The sequence below is a fragment of the Heptranchias perlo genome, chromosome 8, assembly GCF_035084215.1.
Source record: "Heptranchias perlo isolate sHepPer1 chromosome 8, sHepPer1.hap1, whole genome shotgun sequence".
Lineage (NCBI taxonomy): Eukaryota > Metazoa > Chordata > Chondrichthyes > Hexanchiformes > Hexanchidae > Heptranchias > Heptranchias perlo.
In genome coordinates, this window is record NC_090332.1 from 16,625,999 (window position 1) to 16,645,511 (window position 19,513).

Below are 19,513 nucleotides of genomic sequence, written 5' to 3' on the forward strand. Positions count from 1 at the left end.
ACATGCATTTCAACAGTATCATACAGCCTGCTAACATTTGAAGAATATTTTTCCCTTCGAAATGTGTTAGGGGGATCTCTGTTTAATCCTATGGCTATTTTTTTAAAAGTTATTTACAAACATTGGTGACTTATTTAAGACTCCGATCTGTTTGAGATTTTTCTAAGTTGTGCCTCTAATGAATTTATACATGTGTAAAGCTTTAATCTAAGGCACTGCAATACTTCTGAAGCATACTCCAGATGGCAGCAGTCATCTTCATAGAGCCACTTACAACTGAATCCTCCTGCCTGTTGGTCTTATCGTATCCACAATCTTATTACTAGCCGCAACATGAATTGTTTTGTCAGGCAGCAGCTCCAGTCTCTTGTCGCCCATCCTAGTATGGTGACAGCTATGCTGTTCCCACTTTGAGGAGCCATCCTGGAAGGCTGTATGGGACACGTGTATGATAATATCGACTGACACTAGACTTTCAAACAGTAATGGCGACCCCAAAACTGCTTTTTGAAGAATGGGCTCGTAACACAGACGCGAGGATATGGAGTAAAAATACAATTATGCGTTCAGTACATGAGCATGCAAGACTACGTCCCCAGTGTTCTGCTTCAGCATTGTACAGATCAAATTCCACTAGTCTATTGTCCATGTGCGGGTGCAGGCAAAGTGTTCGTCTGGACAACCCATCGCTGCACAAATAAATCTCCATTTGGAAATGGTCAGACATTTCTTTTTGATCGCCCTGTTCAGATAAATAAAAAGTTTGCTGCAAATTGAGTGGGACAACAGGGCAAAACACCTCGCCAGCCTGCCAATCTCTGAGCAGTGGCAGCTCCTGGATGCATTTCGCCGTCCATGCTGATCTTTCTGTTTGCAATCCTCACCCTAGGATGTCGCCCGCCTATTGTTTTTTTTTCAGTGAAGTGGCCTTTCCATCAGCTGTAAGGCTTGGCTGTTTTACTGGTGCGCAAACAGAGTTTAGTCTCGCAGCGGTCATCCCACCTAACTGATTGCATGGGATTTGACCAGCCCACTAAACTAGTGGGAGAGTCTGTGGAAATCTAGGAAGGGATATCTGTTCATGCCAATTGCCCCAGTCGAGTGGACATTCCACTCGTTCATCACCTGTTTAAGTCTGTTGTATTCTGTAATAATCCCAGAATCCTGCATTTTTCTGCTGGTAATGTAGTTTTGTATTGAAAAATCATTTTTATAGTTGGTAAACTGGTCATTATTAAAATAAAAGTCACTGAAAAGATTGAGCTTCATGCTTATTGTTTCTTTTTATTGCCTTTTTCCATCCTTTATTGTAAATGCCATATGATGTCACATTCATTTAACAGGTCTTATGCCTTGTTCGTCTATTTAAAAATTTGAATATTTTTTAAACAACATTTGATTTAGATGTTGCACTTTAACCTTAGTCCAACGGTTAGACACTGTGGATCAAATTAGGTCGTCTTGACAGCTGCACAATGTATGTATTTATCTATATTGGCAGTACCCTTATATTGGACACTCTGAAAATAGGACCTAAAGTACCAACTACAAACTAATGCATCTCCGTTTTCAGCATGCCCCATCCTTTCTGGGAATAATAAACTGATTAATTTAAACAATTAATGTTTGAAAACATGGTTGGGGTGGTTAGTAAACTTCTGTTTAATGTATGTGCACAGACTACAATATCGTACACCACTGAAAATCACCAGTGTTTGTAATTGCACCAAGTATTCACTGGCATCAAGCAGAGAACACTTGAACGATATGTTTTTTGGGGAAAACACGGGTGAACTGTAGATGAGTTTTCCACTAAATAAGAAATAATGAGCTGTAATTCGCGAATTTTATTTGGGGGGGGTGGGGGAAAGGAAAGAGGAAGAGAGGTTTAACACCAGTGTCTGTGTGAATCCCCCATTAGATCCATACCTTCCAGTTCATTTTTGCTATTTCATAAACATCAATTGAGGTATTCAACTTTTATTTGTGAAATAAACTGTTGAATTACGATGGCGCAGACTGGCTTTGAAGGAGAGTTTAAGCTTAAAATGACAGCGCTTTCCCCAAGTCACTCAGTAAAAGCTGCATGTAACTCGGTCGTACAGCCCAGAAGATTACCAAGTCAAAGCCTGGTCTGTGCTTAGTTAGCTGATCTCAGCCAGGATGGCGGGAGGGGTGCTACAATTGGTTTCAGTGCCCTAGCTTAGGGAGGGGAATATCAGCAAGGGTTCGGCACCTGATTGCTATCTAGTTGACCCGCTGCGGAGAAGTGTTGGATATCAGGCAAGGAGAGCTTTGAACATATTTAAACAATCTGCTGAGACTCACTAAGCTCATGCATGAAGAATTGTCATTTGGGCAAGGTAATGGAGCCCAGGGAACTAAGCCCAACAGGAGTTTGGTGCCTTTAGGAGAGAAGGTGGGTGGGGGGGTGGGAGAGGAGGGGGAGAAAAACGGGCTATTTTTTGTCGAAAGTTACAACAGCTGTAACTATTTAGGCAGAAGTGCATGGTGGGGGGATTAATACACAGCACTACAATTGGTGTTCTAAATGTTCTGGGCTTTTCATGACTATGAATGTTGGTCACAGCACTGATGCTGATTCCTCAGTTGTCTAATAAATTATAGTAACTTTTGTGTCGAAGGCCTGACTGGAATTCAGCTGTAACTGAACTGTGTAGGAGCAGACCATTCAGAACGACAGGCCGTTTGGTGTACTTTATATGATTTAAACAGGCTCTGTTGCCACTGGGAAAATTATAGACAAAGCTTTTTTTTCTGTCAAGTATTGTAAATGCAGGTCATGGGTAGGTAATGTGTCAATTCACTATGTAACTTGCACATGATGCATGGCGTTTGTGCTGCACTTAATCATATAAATGTATGCATTGCAGTGATGTTGCTAGCTGTCAATAACCAAATTGAATTAATTGAAAGTCTGCTTACCAATTTCCACAGACGCAAACTGCAATCGGATTAATAATGTGAGATTCCGTGAGAAGTGGGGACCTCCCATTGTGTCTCGTATAGAAATTTGTGGGAATGGACAAGAAATATTCAAAATCTCCACTAAAACTGTCAGATTTATGTGCGGAGGATTTGACCCTTGTCGAGGTCTTGAAGTTAACCGGCTAATTCAGTTTTGGATTAGTCGTCTCGGGGTTGACACCAACCAGAGATGAGAGTGAGCTCGTTTTGTTATGGTGTTGCTTTTATAATTCTCTCGGTCAGGCCTGGGAAGCCTTGTCTGAAGCATCATTCTCGTGTGTGTGTGTGTGTGTGTGTGTGTGTGTGTGTGTGTGTTCATTCTGCGGCTGTTGACACCTGGCTCTGCCAGTGTCCTTGTTTGTAAGTCTTGCCACAACACAATTCCAAGCATTAGCACAGCCAAAGCTCATAAGCCAATCTGACCAACAGGTCACCTCCGCAGCCAGTGAGCACTTTTGTGCTTTATTAACCTTTCACAACTGACTTGTCATCATTTTGACAACTATTTCTTTTGTCCCTTTCACAGCTGTTCTGAACTTGGACAATTCTGTGGTTGACCTGGAGACCCTTCAAGCCCTGTACGAGAACGTAAGTATTGGGACTAAAAAGTAACAACATAGGCACGAGCTTTCAGAACTAAGCAGTCAGGAACAGGGCATTTAACCCCAGTGCTCGAAGCCACATGTTAGTTTATGTAGCAATGTACTGATGCTGCACATTTGGTATTGAAGCCGAGCTACTGTTTCATTCCAAAACAATCCTATATTTAAGGTAATCAGATTCTCTTTGCCTATTCTTCATGCTATAGCAGTAGGAAATTCAAAGCAATAACATTTTGCTATTTTATACCTCAGTATTCATTCTCCGCCTGGTGGCAACATCCCAATGGCAAGGCTTTCATTGAGTCCAGTTATGTAAGGTTAACACAGGAGGTTGTATGAAATAAGTCACAGTTAAAATGTGTACGCTCAGCTTTATGGAATGTAAGGAGGTTAATGTTTGTAGCCTGTGGAAATAAGCAAAAGGTTTAGATTTGACTCGCTTCATTTAAGGGGCACTATTGAGCATTTACTGAGTCTTGACCTATTTTTATACAGATTTTTCGAGTTTAATTCATCACAGCACTCCTGACCAAATTGGGAGCATTTGTTCCTGACCTCAAAAATCACTCGATGCACAAAAAAGGTGCCTGAAACCAGAGCACATTCCTTTTCAGTGGCAACTTGAAGAATTGAACATTACAATATTAGGTTTCACTGCAAATGTCATGTATTAGACTCCAATAAAACTCCAGTATATGTGTAGCTTAAAAACTGAAAGTTAACCAGCCTTTTGTGGCCTTTTCAGAAACAAATGAAAATGCAATATAGAGACATTCCTGCCCTAACTCCTCGCCAGGATAAGCCTTATTCAACTGCTGGTTAGCTCCCCTCATTACCGAGCTAAAATAATTTCTACAGAGCCTTCTAGACAGTCACATGTTTAAGTATGAGTAACTTTCAGGAAGCATCCAAGTTATTGCATATTTTTGATCTACATATAACAGCACAAACTATTCTTCTCCCTGCACTAATGGAAAGCAAAATTAATTCTTTGGACAAAAATTTGGGGATAATTATCTGAATGCATTCACATACACAACGGGAAACTTCTGCTACCCTGTGGGATCAAAGAGTTGGTCATCTTGTATCAGAGTATAAAACCTAAGGATTGCAGTTGTGGAGGACTTTTTTTTTTAAGAAGTGTTTCTCCGCCCCCCCCCCCAAGCCAGCCAGCTTTCCTGGAGAAACTTGAACTCTTAATTCTTCAGACGCCAGCCTTGGCTCAGTGGTAGCACTCTTGCTTCTGAGTCAGAAGGTTGTGGGTTCAAGTCGCACTCCAGAGTCTTGAGCACAGGATCTAGGTTGACACTGCAGTGGAGTGCTGCACTGTCGGAGGTGCCGTCTTTTGGATGAGACGTTAAACCGAGGCTCCATCTGTCATCTCTGGTGGATGTAAAAGATCCCACGGCACTATTTCGAAGAAGAGCCGAGGAGTTCTCCCTGGTGTCCTGGCCAATATTTATCCCCCAACCAACATCACTTTATATTTTAAAAAAAAAGGCTTATCTGATCATTATCACATTGCTGTTTGTTGGAGCTTGCTGTGCACAAATTGGCTGCCACATTTTTTACGTTGCAACAGTGACTACACTTCAAAAGTACTTTGGGACAACCTGATGTCATGAAAAGCACTATGTAAATGCAATTTCTTCAGTTTTGAAGGGAGGTAACTGAGGAGGGGTCTTGGTTGTGTGTAAGATATTCAATGTTATAGAAAAAGTACATTTGCAATGCTACTTCACGGTATACAATAAATATTGAATGATGGGGCACAAGTACACACTGGGGAAAGGCAGATTTAGGATGTCAGTCCTTCACACAAAGTGGTGAAGCACTTCTGGGCAAAGTGCTGGAGTCACAAACTTTGCTACATTTAAGAGACAGTTGAATGGGGATCTATAATTTTTTTGGTAACTGAACTAAGATTTTTTTTCTTCGTTCATGGGATATGGGCATCGCTGGCAAGGCCAGCATTTATTGCCCATCCTTAATTGCCCTTGAAGGTGGTGGTGAGCCACCCCCTTGAACCGTGGCAGTCCGTGTGGTGAAGGTTCTCCCACAGTGCTGTTAGGTAGAGCGTTCCAGGATTTTGACCCAGTGACGATGAAGGAACGGCGATATATTTCCAAGCCCGGATGGTGTGTGACTTGGAGGGGAACGTGCAGGTGGTGTTGTTCCCATGTGCCTGCTGCCCTTGTCCTTCTAGGTGGTAGAGGTCGTGGGTTTGGGAGGTGCTGTCTAAGAAGCCTGGGGGAGTTGCTGCAGTGCATCCTGTGGATGGTACACACTGCAGCCACTGTGTGCCGATGGTGAAGGGAGTGAATGTTTAGGGTGGTGGATGGGGTGCCAATCAAGCTGGCTGTTTTGTCCTGGATAGTGTCGAGCTTCTTGAGTGTTGTTGGAGCTGCACTCATCCAGGCAAGTGGAGAGTATTTCATCACACTCCTGACTTGTGCCTTGTAGATGGTGGAAAGGCTTTGGGGAGTCAGGAGGTGTGTTGCTCACCGCAGAATACCCAGCCTCTGACCTGCTTCTTGCAGCCACAGTATTTATGTGGCTCATCCAATTAAGTTTCTGGTCATTGGTGACCCCCAGGATGTTGATGGTGGGGGATTCGGCGATGGTAATGCCATTGAATGTCAAGGGGAGGTGGTCAGTCTCTCTTGTTGGAGATGGTCATTGCCTGGCACTTGTCTGGCACGAATGTTACTTGCCACTTATGAGCTCAAGCCTGGATGTTGTCCAGGTCTTGCTGCAAGCGGGCTCAGACTGCTTCATTATTTGAGGGGTTGCGAATGGAACTGAGCACTTTGCAATCATCAGCAGACATCCCCATTTCTGACCTTATGATGGAGGGAAGGTCATTGATGAAGCAGCTGAAGATGGTTGGGCCGAGGACACTGCCCTGACAAACTCCTGCAGCAATGTCCTGGGGCTGAGATGATTGGCCTCCAACAACCACTACCATCTTCCTTTGTGCTAGGTATGACTCCAAGCACTGGAGAGTTTTCCCCCGGGGTCAAATGATCTTTCTGATCTATTTTTAGGGCCATTTTCCTGCACTGTCCAGGAGCAATTAGAGCAGAGGTTTTCCATGATATAGAATTTTATGTCCAAACTTGCTCTTGGGGCCCAATTAAAATAAAGGAGGTGCCACTTGGTGACAGTATTGGCTGCAATCATGATAACAGGAGATAGTATTAAAGGCACCAGCACCATTAAACGGACACACAGTTAAAGCCCCAAGGGAGAGCCAGAGTTTTTTTTGTTGTAGAAATGTGGCAAGATTTTTATCTGGGCACCTTCTGATGAATAGTAAGTCCACAAATTAATGGATTTATGCATTTCGTATCCGTGATCTTCGCATTCATTTAAAGTTTCTGTCCCCTGTAAATGAGTGTGTGCTGCTGAGCCATGACTGGGGTGGCAGTGTCAGTCTGCCTTGGAGGAAGCTGGTAAAAAGGGCAGCACTGTGGTGCCAAGCTGTAGGTGGAGGAATAAGGAAAACAAGTGTGGGTATGCAGAATGGCGGTGCAGGATCAGGAGGAGCATGCTGTTATGACTGAGACTTCCCTTTTATTCTGGGCGAGATGAAGTAGTTGTAATATCAGGGAGAGAAGAAGGACTCTGACTGTGGTAGGAAAACCATTGTTAGTGGCTCAGGAAAGGGCAGGACAAGCAGCTGTCAAGTGGGCTTGTGGTAATTTCTTCTTGTCTGCCTCCAAACACGCCATATCATAAAAATGGGCGGTGGGGGGGGAGGGGTGGTTGGCACAGTACTGAACATGACATCCACCAGTGTGGAAAAGATGAATACTGTTCTTCTGCAAATCCTGAAGCAGGAAAACCATTTTTTAATTTTAAACAGCCAAAAATAAAAAGTTTTCTTGATGTTATCAGCTTGTCCTTTAAGACAGTGTCTAAATGGCAGCCCTGGAATGATTGCATCAGGTATTTCTGGGAGCAGCTTACCCTGAACTGCACCCGGTGCTATTGGACGAAATTGTATTCACTGTTTTTCCTCATCCCCGGTATTACTGCCTTGTCAAGTGCTATTCCATAGCTCAGATGGTGAGCAGGACATCTGGGGCTTTGTTGCTCATAAGTCGGTCTTTATAAGGTACAAAAAAACACAGCTGATATGAATAGCTTACTTCTTACTGGAACATCAATTATGCTGTGCCACCCTGCAGTAATTTAACTACTCTTGTATTTTACATCAGGTGCAAAAATGTATGTGGATTTTAGACTAAGTTAAGCCATTTTGTAACTTGGCTGTTCATCTGTTCTAATTTATCTGGAAATCCAGTCACGATTGTCACTGTGATCTGTAGAGTTCCTTGTTGTCGTCACTTTTTTTAAAAACACACATTCGTCTTTCCCAAATTCTGCTGCTGAAACAAAATAGAATAATGACTAAAGGGACATAACATCCAGATCACTAACACAACAACACTGGAGAAGCAGTAACTAAATTTGCATAGCAAAGGTTTCAGTTTGTATACAATGTGCATATTTGCTGTGTGTTTTATCGATACTGTATTTCAAATCTTCCCCTTCTATTTCCCTCTCTTCCCGGTCCCCCCTTTCCCTAAAGCTGGCTAATATTTGGGGGCAAGCTCCAGGTCCTAAGAGGTTGCCAGGATTTTGAATCGTGCAGTTGATTTTGCTTCTTGGATCCTTTGCTCAGGCTGTTTAATTTGCCGATCTCTAAATTGCACAACAGAGGATACCTGGCCTGTTACTTAATCTGGTCCTAAGCTTTATTCTAAAGCTTGTTTTCCCCAGAGCCTATAAAGACTGACAGAAAGGATGCCGCAATGTTCTCCTACATTGATTCACCATGATAATGAGTTAGGTCAGTAAGGCCCTGAGCAAAGAAAGACCATCTTCATAGGCTGACACTCTACTTGATTCTTGGTTGGATTTTATGCCTGAAGTGATTGAGACAACAAACCATTAAATGACAGTAAAAAGTTGCTTCTGGAAGTCAAGTCTACAATTGATATAACATTAAACAGAATGTGAATTGTCTACATTCCACCAGTGTGTGAATTTTTAAACTTTGAATAGTATTTAATGCTTTTACTTTCCCCCTCTTCTGCTCTCTTTCCCACCCCCCACTTAAATTCAATGAACACTTAACAGTTAAACCCAACCAACATGGAGTTAAGACTTTTGATTTGTGGACTTCCCCCTAGAGATGATGACTAAAATCTAATCAGAGATTAGTTATGTGCTGGAAAGACAGCAGCCACACAGATTCCCTTCAATTGGGGGATATCTGAGATGGCCATTTTGGCACTTTTAAAGTAGGTTAGCAGAGATACGCCCTGGAACTATCATTGCAGATACTGAGTATTAATGGTTCTGGTTTCTAACAATTGTAAGGAATAGCTCTCTGTCTCTTCAGCTCAAAAATACTTCTGTAAAATGTGTTTTATGACTGATTTTTAAAAAAAATAGCTGCCTGATAGGAAATAACAGCTACTTGAATTTCTAAAATACTCACCTGCAGGAATATGTTTCAAAATGCTTTATATTGAAAAAGAAGAACAACGAACATCAAGTAGGAGGGGGAGAAAAGGAGGTGACATGGTCAAAGTGAGAGGTTTTTTAAAGAGGTTATTAAAAGCACAGTGAAGTGACGAGTTGGAGGAAACTAGGGAGGCAGGTCTGGAGGGCAGGAGCCTAATGGTTGGGTGAGATCACAAAGATCATGCTGATACATTAACTACGCACCTACAACCAATATGACCAGTACTACAACTTTCTCTATTCTCCCTTCCCACTGTTTTCCTCACCCCACAAAAAAAAGCTATATTTGAAAAACTCGTGTGTGTTTGAGGGGTGAAGGCCAAAGAGTTATAGGTGCTAATTGAATTGGCAGTTGGCAGATTTGCAGCTTTGCAATAAAGCATTGTTTTTGTACAGACCCAGTAGTGGCATCTTAACTATTAACAAATGTGCCAAGACACATTAAGTGCAGGAGTGTTTATTGAACATTTTGCTTCTTGTGCAGAGATATCTCAAAAAAAATAGGAACCATAAATAGCTATTATATCCATTTCTATCTCTTTCTGTTGTTTGAAGAGCAATGCTTTGTTTGAGTACAATTCGAGTTGAGGGAAATTATATTTTTTTTAAAAGAAAAATAAATGCTGAAGTGTACACGTTTGTGATTACATGAGTGTTTTGGGAGTTAGTTAAAATATTGCAGAAATTAACATTTTAAAAAAGAGCAATATATTCAGGGCAGCTAGGAAGTAAGGAATTACATTTTAGTTTCGCTGAAGTGTGTGATGTAACCCTTCCAAATATTCACGATATATTTTTAATGTGCATTGCTTAATGGTACCAAGGAAGCTGATGTTGGCAAATTAATATTTAACAGTTGTAAATGTATACTCATATTTCTTGCATTATGGTGAAAGATGATCAAAGGCTTGAATTTAACTTGACCTATTTAGAAATAATTGGAATTTGAACCAATTCATTTGGAGCCAGGTGCCACTATATTATGGCAAAAGCTAGCTTGTTAATGACTTTTTCTCAAAGGGTCATGATATTCCTGCTAACTATAGTGCCTGTGGTAAAGATATGATTTGCTAGTGGATAAATTTCTTGGAACTTGTTTTGCAAGCACTGGTCATATGAAAGGAATAACACTAGTTTGCAACTGCACTTTGCATAATGCTTCCCCCACCTCCCTTCCCCCTTGAGACTTGATAACTGAGCACAGTTAATTATGATGTGGAGATGCCGGTGATGGACTGGGGTTGACAATTGTAAACAATTTTACAACACCAAGTTATAGTCCAGCAATTTTATTTTAAATTCACAAGCTTTCGGAGGCTTCCTCCTTCGTCAGGTGAACGATGTGAACAAGCTTTCGGAGGCTTCCTCCTTCGTCAGGTGAACGATGTGAACAAGCTTTCGGAGGCTTCCTCCTTCGTCAGGTGAACGTCGTTCACCTGACGAAGGAGGAAGCCTCCGAAAGCTTGTGAATTTAAAATAAAATTGCTGGACTATAACTTGGTGTTGTAAAATTGTTTACACAGTTAATTACTATTGGCACTGCAGGGAGAGGGAACATTGTCATACGAGTGGAGAAATCCAGCCAGTAATGTTTTGTTCCCCCTCTCTAGCACTGCAGCACGTGCTTCACATCAATTGACAGGATTCTGTTTGTGATTCAATCATTTGAAATGGATCACAAAATAGTGTTCCTCTTTCAAGTCATCTTGATTTGTTCATTTTGATCTGTTCTCCATTGGCTAGAAACAGAGTGGTCATGCTATTTTTTGCTAAGTTTGCCATTTTTCAGAATTATGCAAAGCATTTTGACAGCTCATGTGCTTCAGTTGTCGTCGTGCAGCAATAAACACATGCTTCAGAGCCAGAGATGAAAAGTTGTCCCTCTAGTTTTGAAAATTTGTGTATATTACTGTAGATATAGTGGTTTTATAAAATTGTTCAGCATATACATTTTTTTATGCCTGATTATTCAAGTGTAATTTTATTGTATAATGTGTGCGTACAGCAGCCCCTATAACATTTCTGGTTGTGTATTGGGGTCCCAGCTTGTCACATTACACCGTGTTGGTCACTTGGTCTCAATGATCCTGGGACTGTCCTGAGTTTACTAGTTCACAGAAACCAACTGGTATAGAGTATAATGTGGTAACATCATAATGACAAATGTTGACAATCATGTAAATTAGGTACTTTTGTGGTTTTGCTTGCAAATGTGTTTTCATCACGGCACTGCCTGTTCAAATATTTTGAAATTGTCTGTTTTCATTGGGCAAGTTCAGTCCTCTTTGTCATGCTGCAATATGGGTTACCTTATGCCAGCCAAGGATTCCATCTTAGAGAAAGATGTGCCCTGATGCTCTACGGTGTAAAAATGTAGTTGTAAGCCTTAAAAACTAGAAGGACTTAGGTTTGATTCCTGGTTTGTGCAGAGTGATCTCTCTGCTGGGATAGCAGTTGGGGTACAACAGTTAGCCTTGGCACTCCTGGACCTGGAACAGGGAAAATCGGGCCTATTGCGATTTAATGACTCCTGGAAAGAATGAATGTGCATGTCAACACTGCCCTGTTCTCTCAATCAGTTGACCTCACATTTTGTGTCTCGACTTGCACTTGGTTGAAGTACCAAACAGCTGTTGGCATCTTACCTCAATAGGAGATGGCTTCAGGGAAAGAGTTGAAAGTAAATTGAGGGGATGGGGGAAACCTGGGTTGTGGCTTAATGCAGTAACATACAATGTCACAGTGAGAGGAGAGTTCTCATCCTCCAACCTGCTGCGTTCCTAATTCTGAACACCACTGAACTGACTGAAGAAAGAACTTGCATTTATATAACCTCAGGATGCCCCAAAGCGCTTTACAACCAATGAAGTACTTTTGAAGTGTAGTCACCGTTTTAACGTAGGAAACGCAACAACCAATTTGCGCACAGCAAGGCCCCACAACAGCAATTAAATAAACGACCAGATCATCTGTTTTAGGTGTTAGTTGAGGGATTAATATTGTCCAGGACACTGGGGAGAACTCCTCTGCTTTTCAAATAGAATCATGGGATTTTTTACTACCAACTGAGAGGGCAGACAGCACCCCGGTTTAATGTCTCGTCTGAAATGTGGCACCTCCAACAGTGGGTTGAAGTGTTTGTGAAAAGAAGGAGGGAGGAGGGGTGGGAAATTTACACGATAGTCCAGTATGAGTGGTAACTTGTGCATCCAACATATAAATATACGAATTAAGAGCCTGAGTAGGCCATTTGGCCCCTCGAGCCTGGGTAGGCCATTTGGCCCCTCGAGCCTGGGTAGGCCATTTGGCCCCTCGAGCCTGGGTAGGCCATTTGGCCCCTCGAGCCTGGGTAGGCCATTTGGCCCCTCGAGCCTGGGTAGGCCATTTGGCCCCTCGAGCCTGGGTAGGCCATTTGGCCCCTCGAGCCTGGGTAGGCCATTTGGCCCCTCGAGCCTGGGTAGGCCATTTGGCCCCTCGAGCCTGGGTAGGCCATTTGGCCCCTCGAGCCTGGGTCGGCCATTTGGCCCCTCGAGCCTGGGTCGGCCATTTGGCCCCTCGAGCCTGGGTCGGCCATTTGGCCCCTCGAGCCTGGGTCGGCCATTTGGCCCCTCGAGCCTGGGTCGGCCATTTGGCCCCTCGAGCCTGGGTCGGCCATTTGGCCCCTCGAGCCTGGGTCGGCCATTTGGCCCCTCGAGCCTGGGTCGGCCATTTGGCCCCTCGAGCCTGGGTCGGCCATTTGGCCCCTCGAGCCTGGGTCGGCCATTTGGCCCCTCGAGCCTGGGTCGGCCATTTGGCCCCTCGAGCCTGGGTCGGCCATTTGGCCCCTCGAGCCTGGGTCGGCCATTTGGCCCCTCGAGCCTGGGTCGGCCATTTGGCCCCTCGAGCCTGGGTCGGCCATTTGGCCCCTCGAGCCTGGGTCGGCCATTTGGCCCCTCGAGCCTGGGTCGGCCATTTGGCCCGATCATGGCTGATCTGATTGTGACCTCAACCCTACTTTCCCATCTATCTACTATAACCTTGGACTTCCTTGTTAATCAGGAATTCACCTAACTCCGCCTTAATACGAATGCCCAAGGGGCATTGACAGTGGACTTGTGAATAAGCTTGCCAGTCTCAGTCAGCCCACCCTCTTATGGCAGCAGTAGAAGTCCAAAAGAGCTTAAAGAACAAAGATAACTGATCCTGGAAATTAAATTGCCACAAAAAAGGGTGATAGATGCCATTTCCTTCAGTTGGTTAATGGCAGAGTGACATCATGAAGCCTGTGGGCTAGACTCTTCTGCACAGCTGAAGGAAGTAGTTTGTTTTGTGGTAATGGGCATCAGTGGGAGACCTAAAGTTAGAGGCAAATACAAGTTTTTTTTTAAAAGTATGCACGCACACACTGTGATTAACTCTTAAAAAGGTCTGAGGAACAAATCTGATGTACCTGGTTATTTAACTGCGATAGACTGGTTTTGAGGTGAAAAATAGGTACAAGTTAAACACTTTCATTTCACTCCCTTTTAGAGTCATAGAGAGTCTCATAGAGTTATACAGCACGGATAGAGGCCCTTCGGCCCATCGTGTCCGCGCCGGCCATTAAATTAAAAAATAATTCTGCAATCTCGATGGCTCTCCCATGAACATTACGTATGTTACTAATGAATATTTTAGCAAAGAATGAAACACATTGATAAATTGACATGCAATGCTTTGAAAACTGCAAGCCCCATTCTTGCACATAAGGTTTAAAGTTGTAGAGCAGAGAGGTCTTGGAAATGTTACTCCCATTCCAAGATGGCATTGTCTTGTTTACTTTTTCAATGAAACTAAACCAGATGACCATGACTTTGGCAAGGGAGGGAGAAAAAGATTGCCAGGATGCATCATGTCTGCAGAAAAACCCTAGACCATATGGGTATAATAAAATTGGAAAGGGTAAATGATTCAGAAGATGAAATGCTTCCTAAATATTCAGACAGTGGCTATAAATCATAAATAATTATGAAGTAATACATTCTTTTATAATAAGTGTGTTCTGTGATCATACCAAGTTTTCCTCATGAGATTTCCCTTTATTTATGTAGAGGGATATGTGGACTTGTGTCAATAATACGTTGCTAGTGGGTGTCTTGGCAGTATATCCGAGTTTCCTAAATATGGGTCTTGGTAAAATGAAGTGAAATCATTGCAAAACAAAGTTAACTCTTCCATTGCTGATGTATGGTGGGGTGGGGAATCCCTTCTTGCTGCAGAATCTGAAGTGGTAATGTAGTCACAAATTTGTAGCTTGCACGAGCGGCATTGCTTGTAAGTGAGTGTTCAGTGGCCAGTTCAGAGGTATTGGTTCCGAGTCAGAGTAGCTTTTCGTAGGGCAACGCAATGAATCCTACGTACCTGGGTGAGAGAATGATAGCATGCAGCTCTGCACCTGCGCTGCTGCATAATGGCATTGGGACTATGCCAAGTGGATGGGTAACTCTCCTTGCAGCAAGGGAAAGCTGACCAAGATGGCTGTCGCATTGCTTGTCAAATTCAGAACAGCACTGAGTGACCTGGGAAATCATAGAATAGGTTGCCCTTTCAATTCATGATCTCTCTTTTTCTCTTTCTCTCTTTTTCTCCTTTCTCTCTTTTTCTCTCTTTCTTTCTCTCTCTGCCCCGCACGCGCTCCCCGGTTCCTGTGTTGTGCCAAAGCTGCAAACATTTTCCAATTAGAACGTAGTTACTCAGTGTGGCAAGTTGTATTTAATTCTGTTCACCGGGAACTCTTCAATCACAGGTGTGTATCATGTGCAAAGTTACATGGATTCAATTTCTTAGTGGTAACGAAGGATCACGCGAAGATATTAAGCCTCTAATATGGTAGAGGGCAATAATATATAACTCGACCTGCTGGGATGAGGCCTGGGTTTGAATGCAGCCCAGGCCGATGGGATGGAATTTTCTTTTCTATTCTGGTTTAATGTGTAAAGACCTGGGGCAGTGTTAACAAAGATCGTAATGGACAGAAGTTCACAACAAAAACCATTGGTTTGCAAAATGCAAATGTGCTCTATTGGCATCCTCGACCTTGATTAGCCCAAAGATTTTTTTGGTGGGGGGGAGGAAGGAGCTGTTCAGATAAAGTGAATAAAATTACGATATTTGTGGTTATGGAATTCTAATTGACTAAGGAATTTCTGTTCACTAAACGTGCTGTGGAATATTTCCTGGGCCTACCTTAACACCATCAAAAGTAGCACTTTTTCCTCTTTATCAGAGGGTTGTGGTTTCAAGCTCTGCTCCATGACTTGAGCACATAATTGAGTAAGGCACTCCAATGCAACACTAAAGGAGTGCTGCTTTGTTGCAAGTGCTGCCTTTCAGATGAAACAATAAAACGAAACAACCATCCGCCTGTTCAGGTAGAGTAGAAGTGCCTCTGGCACTTTTCAAAGAAGCGTTCTCTCACTTCCCAGCCAACATACAGCCCTTAACCACCAGCAAAATAAATTATTTGGCCATTTATCTCATGAGCAGTTTATGGGACTTTGTCTGGAAACTGACTGCCACATTTGCTCAAAACAATAATGACAACACTTCAAAAATAATTTTGTTGGCCGTGAAGCACTTTGGGACATCGGGGGGGGGGGGGTGGGGGTAGTGTGTGTATTTAAAGCATGAAGGTATAATTAAGAGTATCGATATTGCATACTGCAGGAATTCTGCCTTTTACTGTCCATTTCATGGCGTATCTCGCGATGAAATGCTGTGAATTGGATTTATTACCTCACCCTTCAGATGGTGGTATTTTTGTGCTGCTATTTGCTGGAAATGCGAATTGATATTGGCGTAGCGAGGTCAACGGGGTATCTGGCGCCTCAAGCATCTGGTCCAATGGTCTATCTCCTTAACCAATAAAATGTAAAGATAGAGAAAGAAACAGTGAACGACGGAAAAGAAAATAGAGTGAATTAGAGTCAAATTAGATACAGGAAGAGAAATAAAGAGGGAATGAATTATTGGATAGAGAGAGAGAAAGCCGAGACAAAGGAAAAGTAAGAAGGAACAAATTTTTAATTTAAAATTTACAAAACCTTTGGGAACAATTTGGTACCTGCAGGAGTGAGACTGCACAGTTTCAGTTGTTCCCTTTCTGGGCCTCCAAATTTGAGTTTCATGTCAGGAACATAAATCTCATCATTAAAACAGTCCTTAGGTTGTTAACTACCAGCCCTATATGTCTGCAATGAGGTTCATTCGTATTTACAGCGCAAATTCAGCAATTGCTTGACACTCAAAGGTTGACGGCGAGCTCCTGTTTTCCCGAGGCTAACGGTGCGATGCAAATTGTCCAGCAATTAGTGGAGATTCACAGCTCACGCCGTATCTCTTCCTCACAACAAATTGCTGGGTTTTTAATGCATTAATAATGGTGAGCGACATGAACTTGCTGTTTTCCTAGCAAATTCTAGGACCGTATTTCATAGTTGCAGTGGGACAAAATGCAATTAATTATATCAAGTTAATAATTGGTATGAAATGAGTTGTCACGGGCACAATTAATTAAAATTAGTGCTTTATCAGAAGGGAAGATAGTTTCTATTTAAAAAAACCAAACTATTTTTTGATATCTTGGGTCACAGACCTGAGTGTATATGTAATGAAATTTAAAGCAATAACTGATCTGTACCAATGCTGCAAGTAACTTCGAAAACCAAAACAAGTTTTTAGTTGGTTGAGACAAGATCGTATAAATTATATATGCTGATTGAACATTCTCTGCAGTCTTTTATGAAAGCGAAAATTCTCACTTGCGCTAGCTTGCGTGAAAGTTCCTTTGTCATAGTGCTTCATCATGCTTTTCAAAGACTGTACCTCAAGGGTGGCCTCTATGCAGCATGTAAAATGCACACACTTTTAATATTTTAAAAATCCCACATAGGACTTGAATTTTTCTACAGCCCAATTGTCCTGTTGTTGCACAATCTTTTTGTCATATTACAGGCATTAATGAAAATATTTCACTTGCATGTTTGGAATTTTCATGCTGTGACTTTCGCTGGAAGCTGGTACTGGAAGCATGCAGGATATGGTTGGTCGGACATGCTTGAAGTGGTTTTGCACTCGAGTCCCTGCCAGCTTGTCTGCCCTCCAGAGCCACAGTATTTGGGTTTGTCTGTAACTTGATCACAAAAAAATCCACATTAAAGTAACAGAATGCAATCTGACTCTGGCTGCCTGTGAGAGCGTCTCATCAACATGATGAATTTCTCAAAAAAAAATGCAAACCATTGTTTTGTTAGGACAGGAATCCAGTAATTACAAAGCGCGTCCCCTTTCCTAAAAATAAAACCAATGTGAAGATTGGACTTTTATCTTTATGAGCACTTCCTGGAACCGTTCATTTCACACTCTGTATTGTCAGGAAAAATGACTACTGAGATGGTGGTAATGGATTTCTTTTTATTACTGTTAGCTTGGCTCAGTTGGTAACACTCAAATCTAAGTTAGAAGATTTGCTAAAGCCCACAGCAGAACTTGAGTGCATAATTTAGGCTTAGCCTTCCATTGTAGTGGTAGGGAGCAGCCTGTAAGAGGTGTTTGGATGGGATGTTAAACTGAGTTGCTCTGCCTTTTCTAGTGAGCATTAAAGACCAATAACACTATTTGAAGAAGAGCATGGAGTTTCCCCAAGGTCTGGTCAGGTCACCCCTTAACCTTCTTGAATCTAAATGAAAAAAGCCATGACTTCTCTATCATGGGTTGGGAAAATATAGCTCAGAGACCAAGCAGTTTGTCAAATGTTTGGAAAAAAATGCCACAGCTTGGATGCTGACAGTATTAATACAGCTTCAGTTTCTGACTCTTCTCCCATGCTGCTGGTACTGTTACATCAAATAGGCCAGGGACACTGTTGAAGATGGACTGGACTGATCCAGATCCAATAAACCCAAATGTTTTTGAGGAAATTTATGATGAAGGATGAAATTAAGATAGCTAAATATAGTTGATCTGCCAACACTTTGTTTTCAAAATCAGGTTCTAATAAATACTACAGATAACATGTATAAAATATAGTGTCCTGCAGGAATAGGCTCTTCAGCTGTTTTCAACATAAACCATCCTGAACAGTGTGAGGTTATTTTTTTAAAATGACCAATAGCCTGAATTGAGAGCTTGAAAAAAAAACATAAATGGAATCACAAAGGTAAGGCATGTCTGACTTAACTGGGTTAGTAAATTTTGGGGGAAATAGTCCCTTCCTTTCCCCTCCTCCCCCCCCCCCCCCCCCCACAGCCAAACCCAATTCCCACAGATCAATCAAATAATTGTAGTCCTCCTAAATAGGAGTGTGCTCATTCCTCACTGAAGTCATTCTGTGCTGTTAATTAGATCGGCTTGGAGTTCGACATCACTAAGCCAAATAATGTAGGAGTGCATTGTTACTTTAAGTGGTAGTCAATATGAACTTTGTTCTGGGTAAAGTCCTGTGCCAAGAAATACTTAACTTCTGGTTTCAATAGTAATAGAGATGATGTCCAGATACTATGATGGCTTCTTTTTAGTACCATCTTGCTTCAAAAAAAAACTAAATACAAGAGGAGACACTCAGATGACCTCACTTTCCTCTATATTCTGAATCTAATTCTGTGCTCTGCACCAGAGGAGAAAATGATTGTGACTCCTCTGCAATATATGCAACGGTAGTTCTTTATGAGCTGTGATAATTACAAATATTTGTATTGATTAAGCATTGTCAACCAAGACCATTCCTCCTTTGTAAAACCCTAAATTTATTGTTAAACGAAAGATCCCTTGGTTTCCCTTTTGCCCCTTCTGCTTCAAATGAGTGCTTACACTGCACTCAGAGATTTTGGAAGTTACCAAGTCTGTTGAATACATTCATCTGTATTATAAAGTAACCCAAGCTTATCAAAAGCAGGGACCATATACTAAAGCTGTTAAATGTTTAAACCTTCATAAACAGTTGACTCAAATGGTTCAAGTGTTGTGCTAATGGAAAAGTGTTGTAAATTCCTATCCCTGTGCAAATTATACATTGTTGAAAATATCTGAGAATCCTTTGTCCTTAAAACATGACTTTTGTGGTGATGTGCTCATCAAAGGTACTGATGACATATTTGTCTTCCTGTGTTGCAGATAGTCATGTATTTTATTGATGAATGATATCTGCATCACACTTTTTCTGGAATGTAATGCTTCTATGGTACTGTTTTCAATTAGAAAGCTCTTCACTTCCAAGTCATTTTAGTTCAAAAAATCTGTACTAAACAAGTCACAAGAGCTCTTTGTAATACTGTCAGTCTGGTCACCATTTACCAACAAACGTCATGCCCCAGAGTTAATGTTTTGTAACCTTCCTGTCCCTCTTACCTCCCCTCTGCATTTTCCAACCT

At 42.0% G+C, this 19,513-nt stretch overlaps 1 protein-coding gene across 1 annotated transcript in view; it reads left to right on the plus strand.

Moving 5' to 3' along the window:
* Nucleotides 1-19,513, plus strand: part of LOC137324303 (formin-2-like) — a 315,087-nt gene that overhangs the window by 170,304 nt on the left and 125,270 nt on the right. The window contains exon 11 of the mRNA XM_067988446.1: nucleotides 3,515-3,576. Coding sequence (XP_067844547.1) covers nucleotides 3,515-3,576 — 62 coding nt within the window. The remainder of the gene's footprint in view (nucleotides 1-3,514; nucleotides 3,577-19,513) is intronic.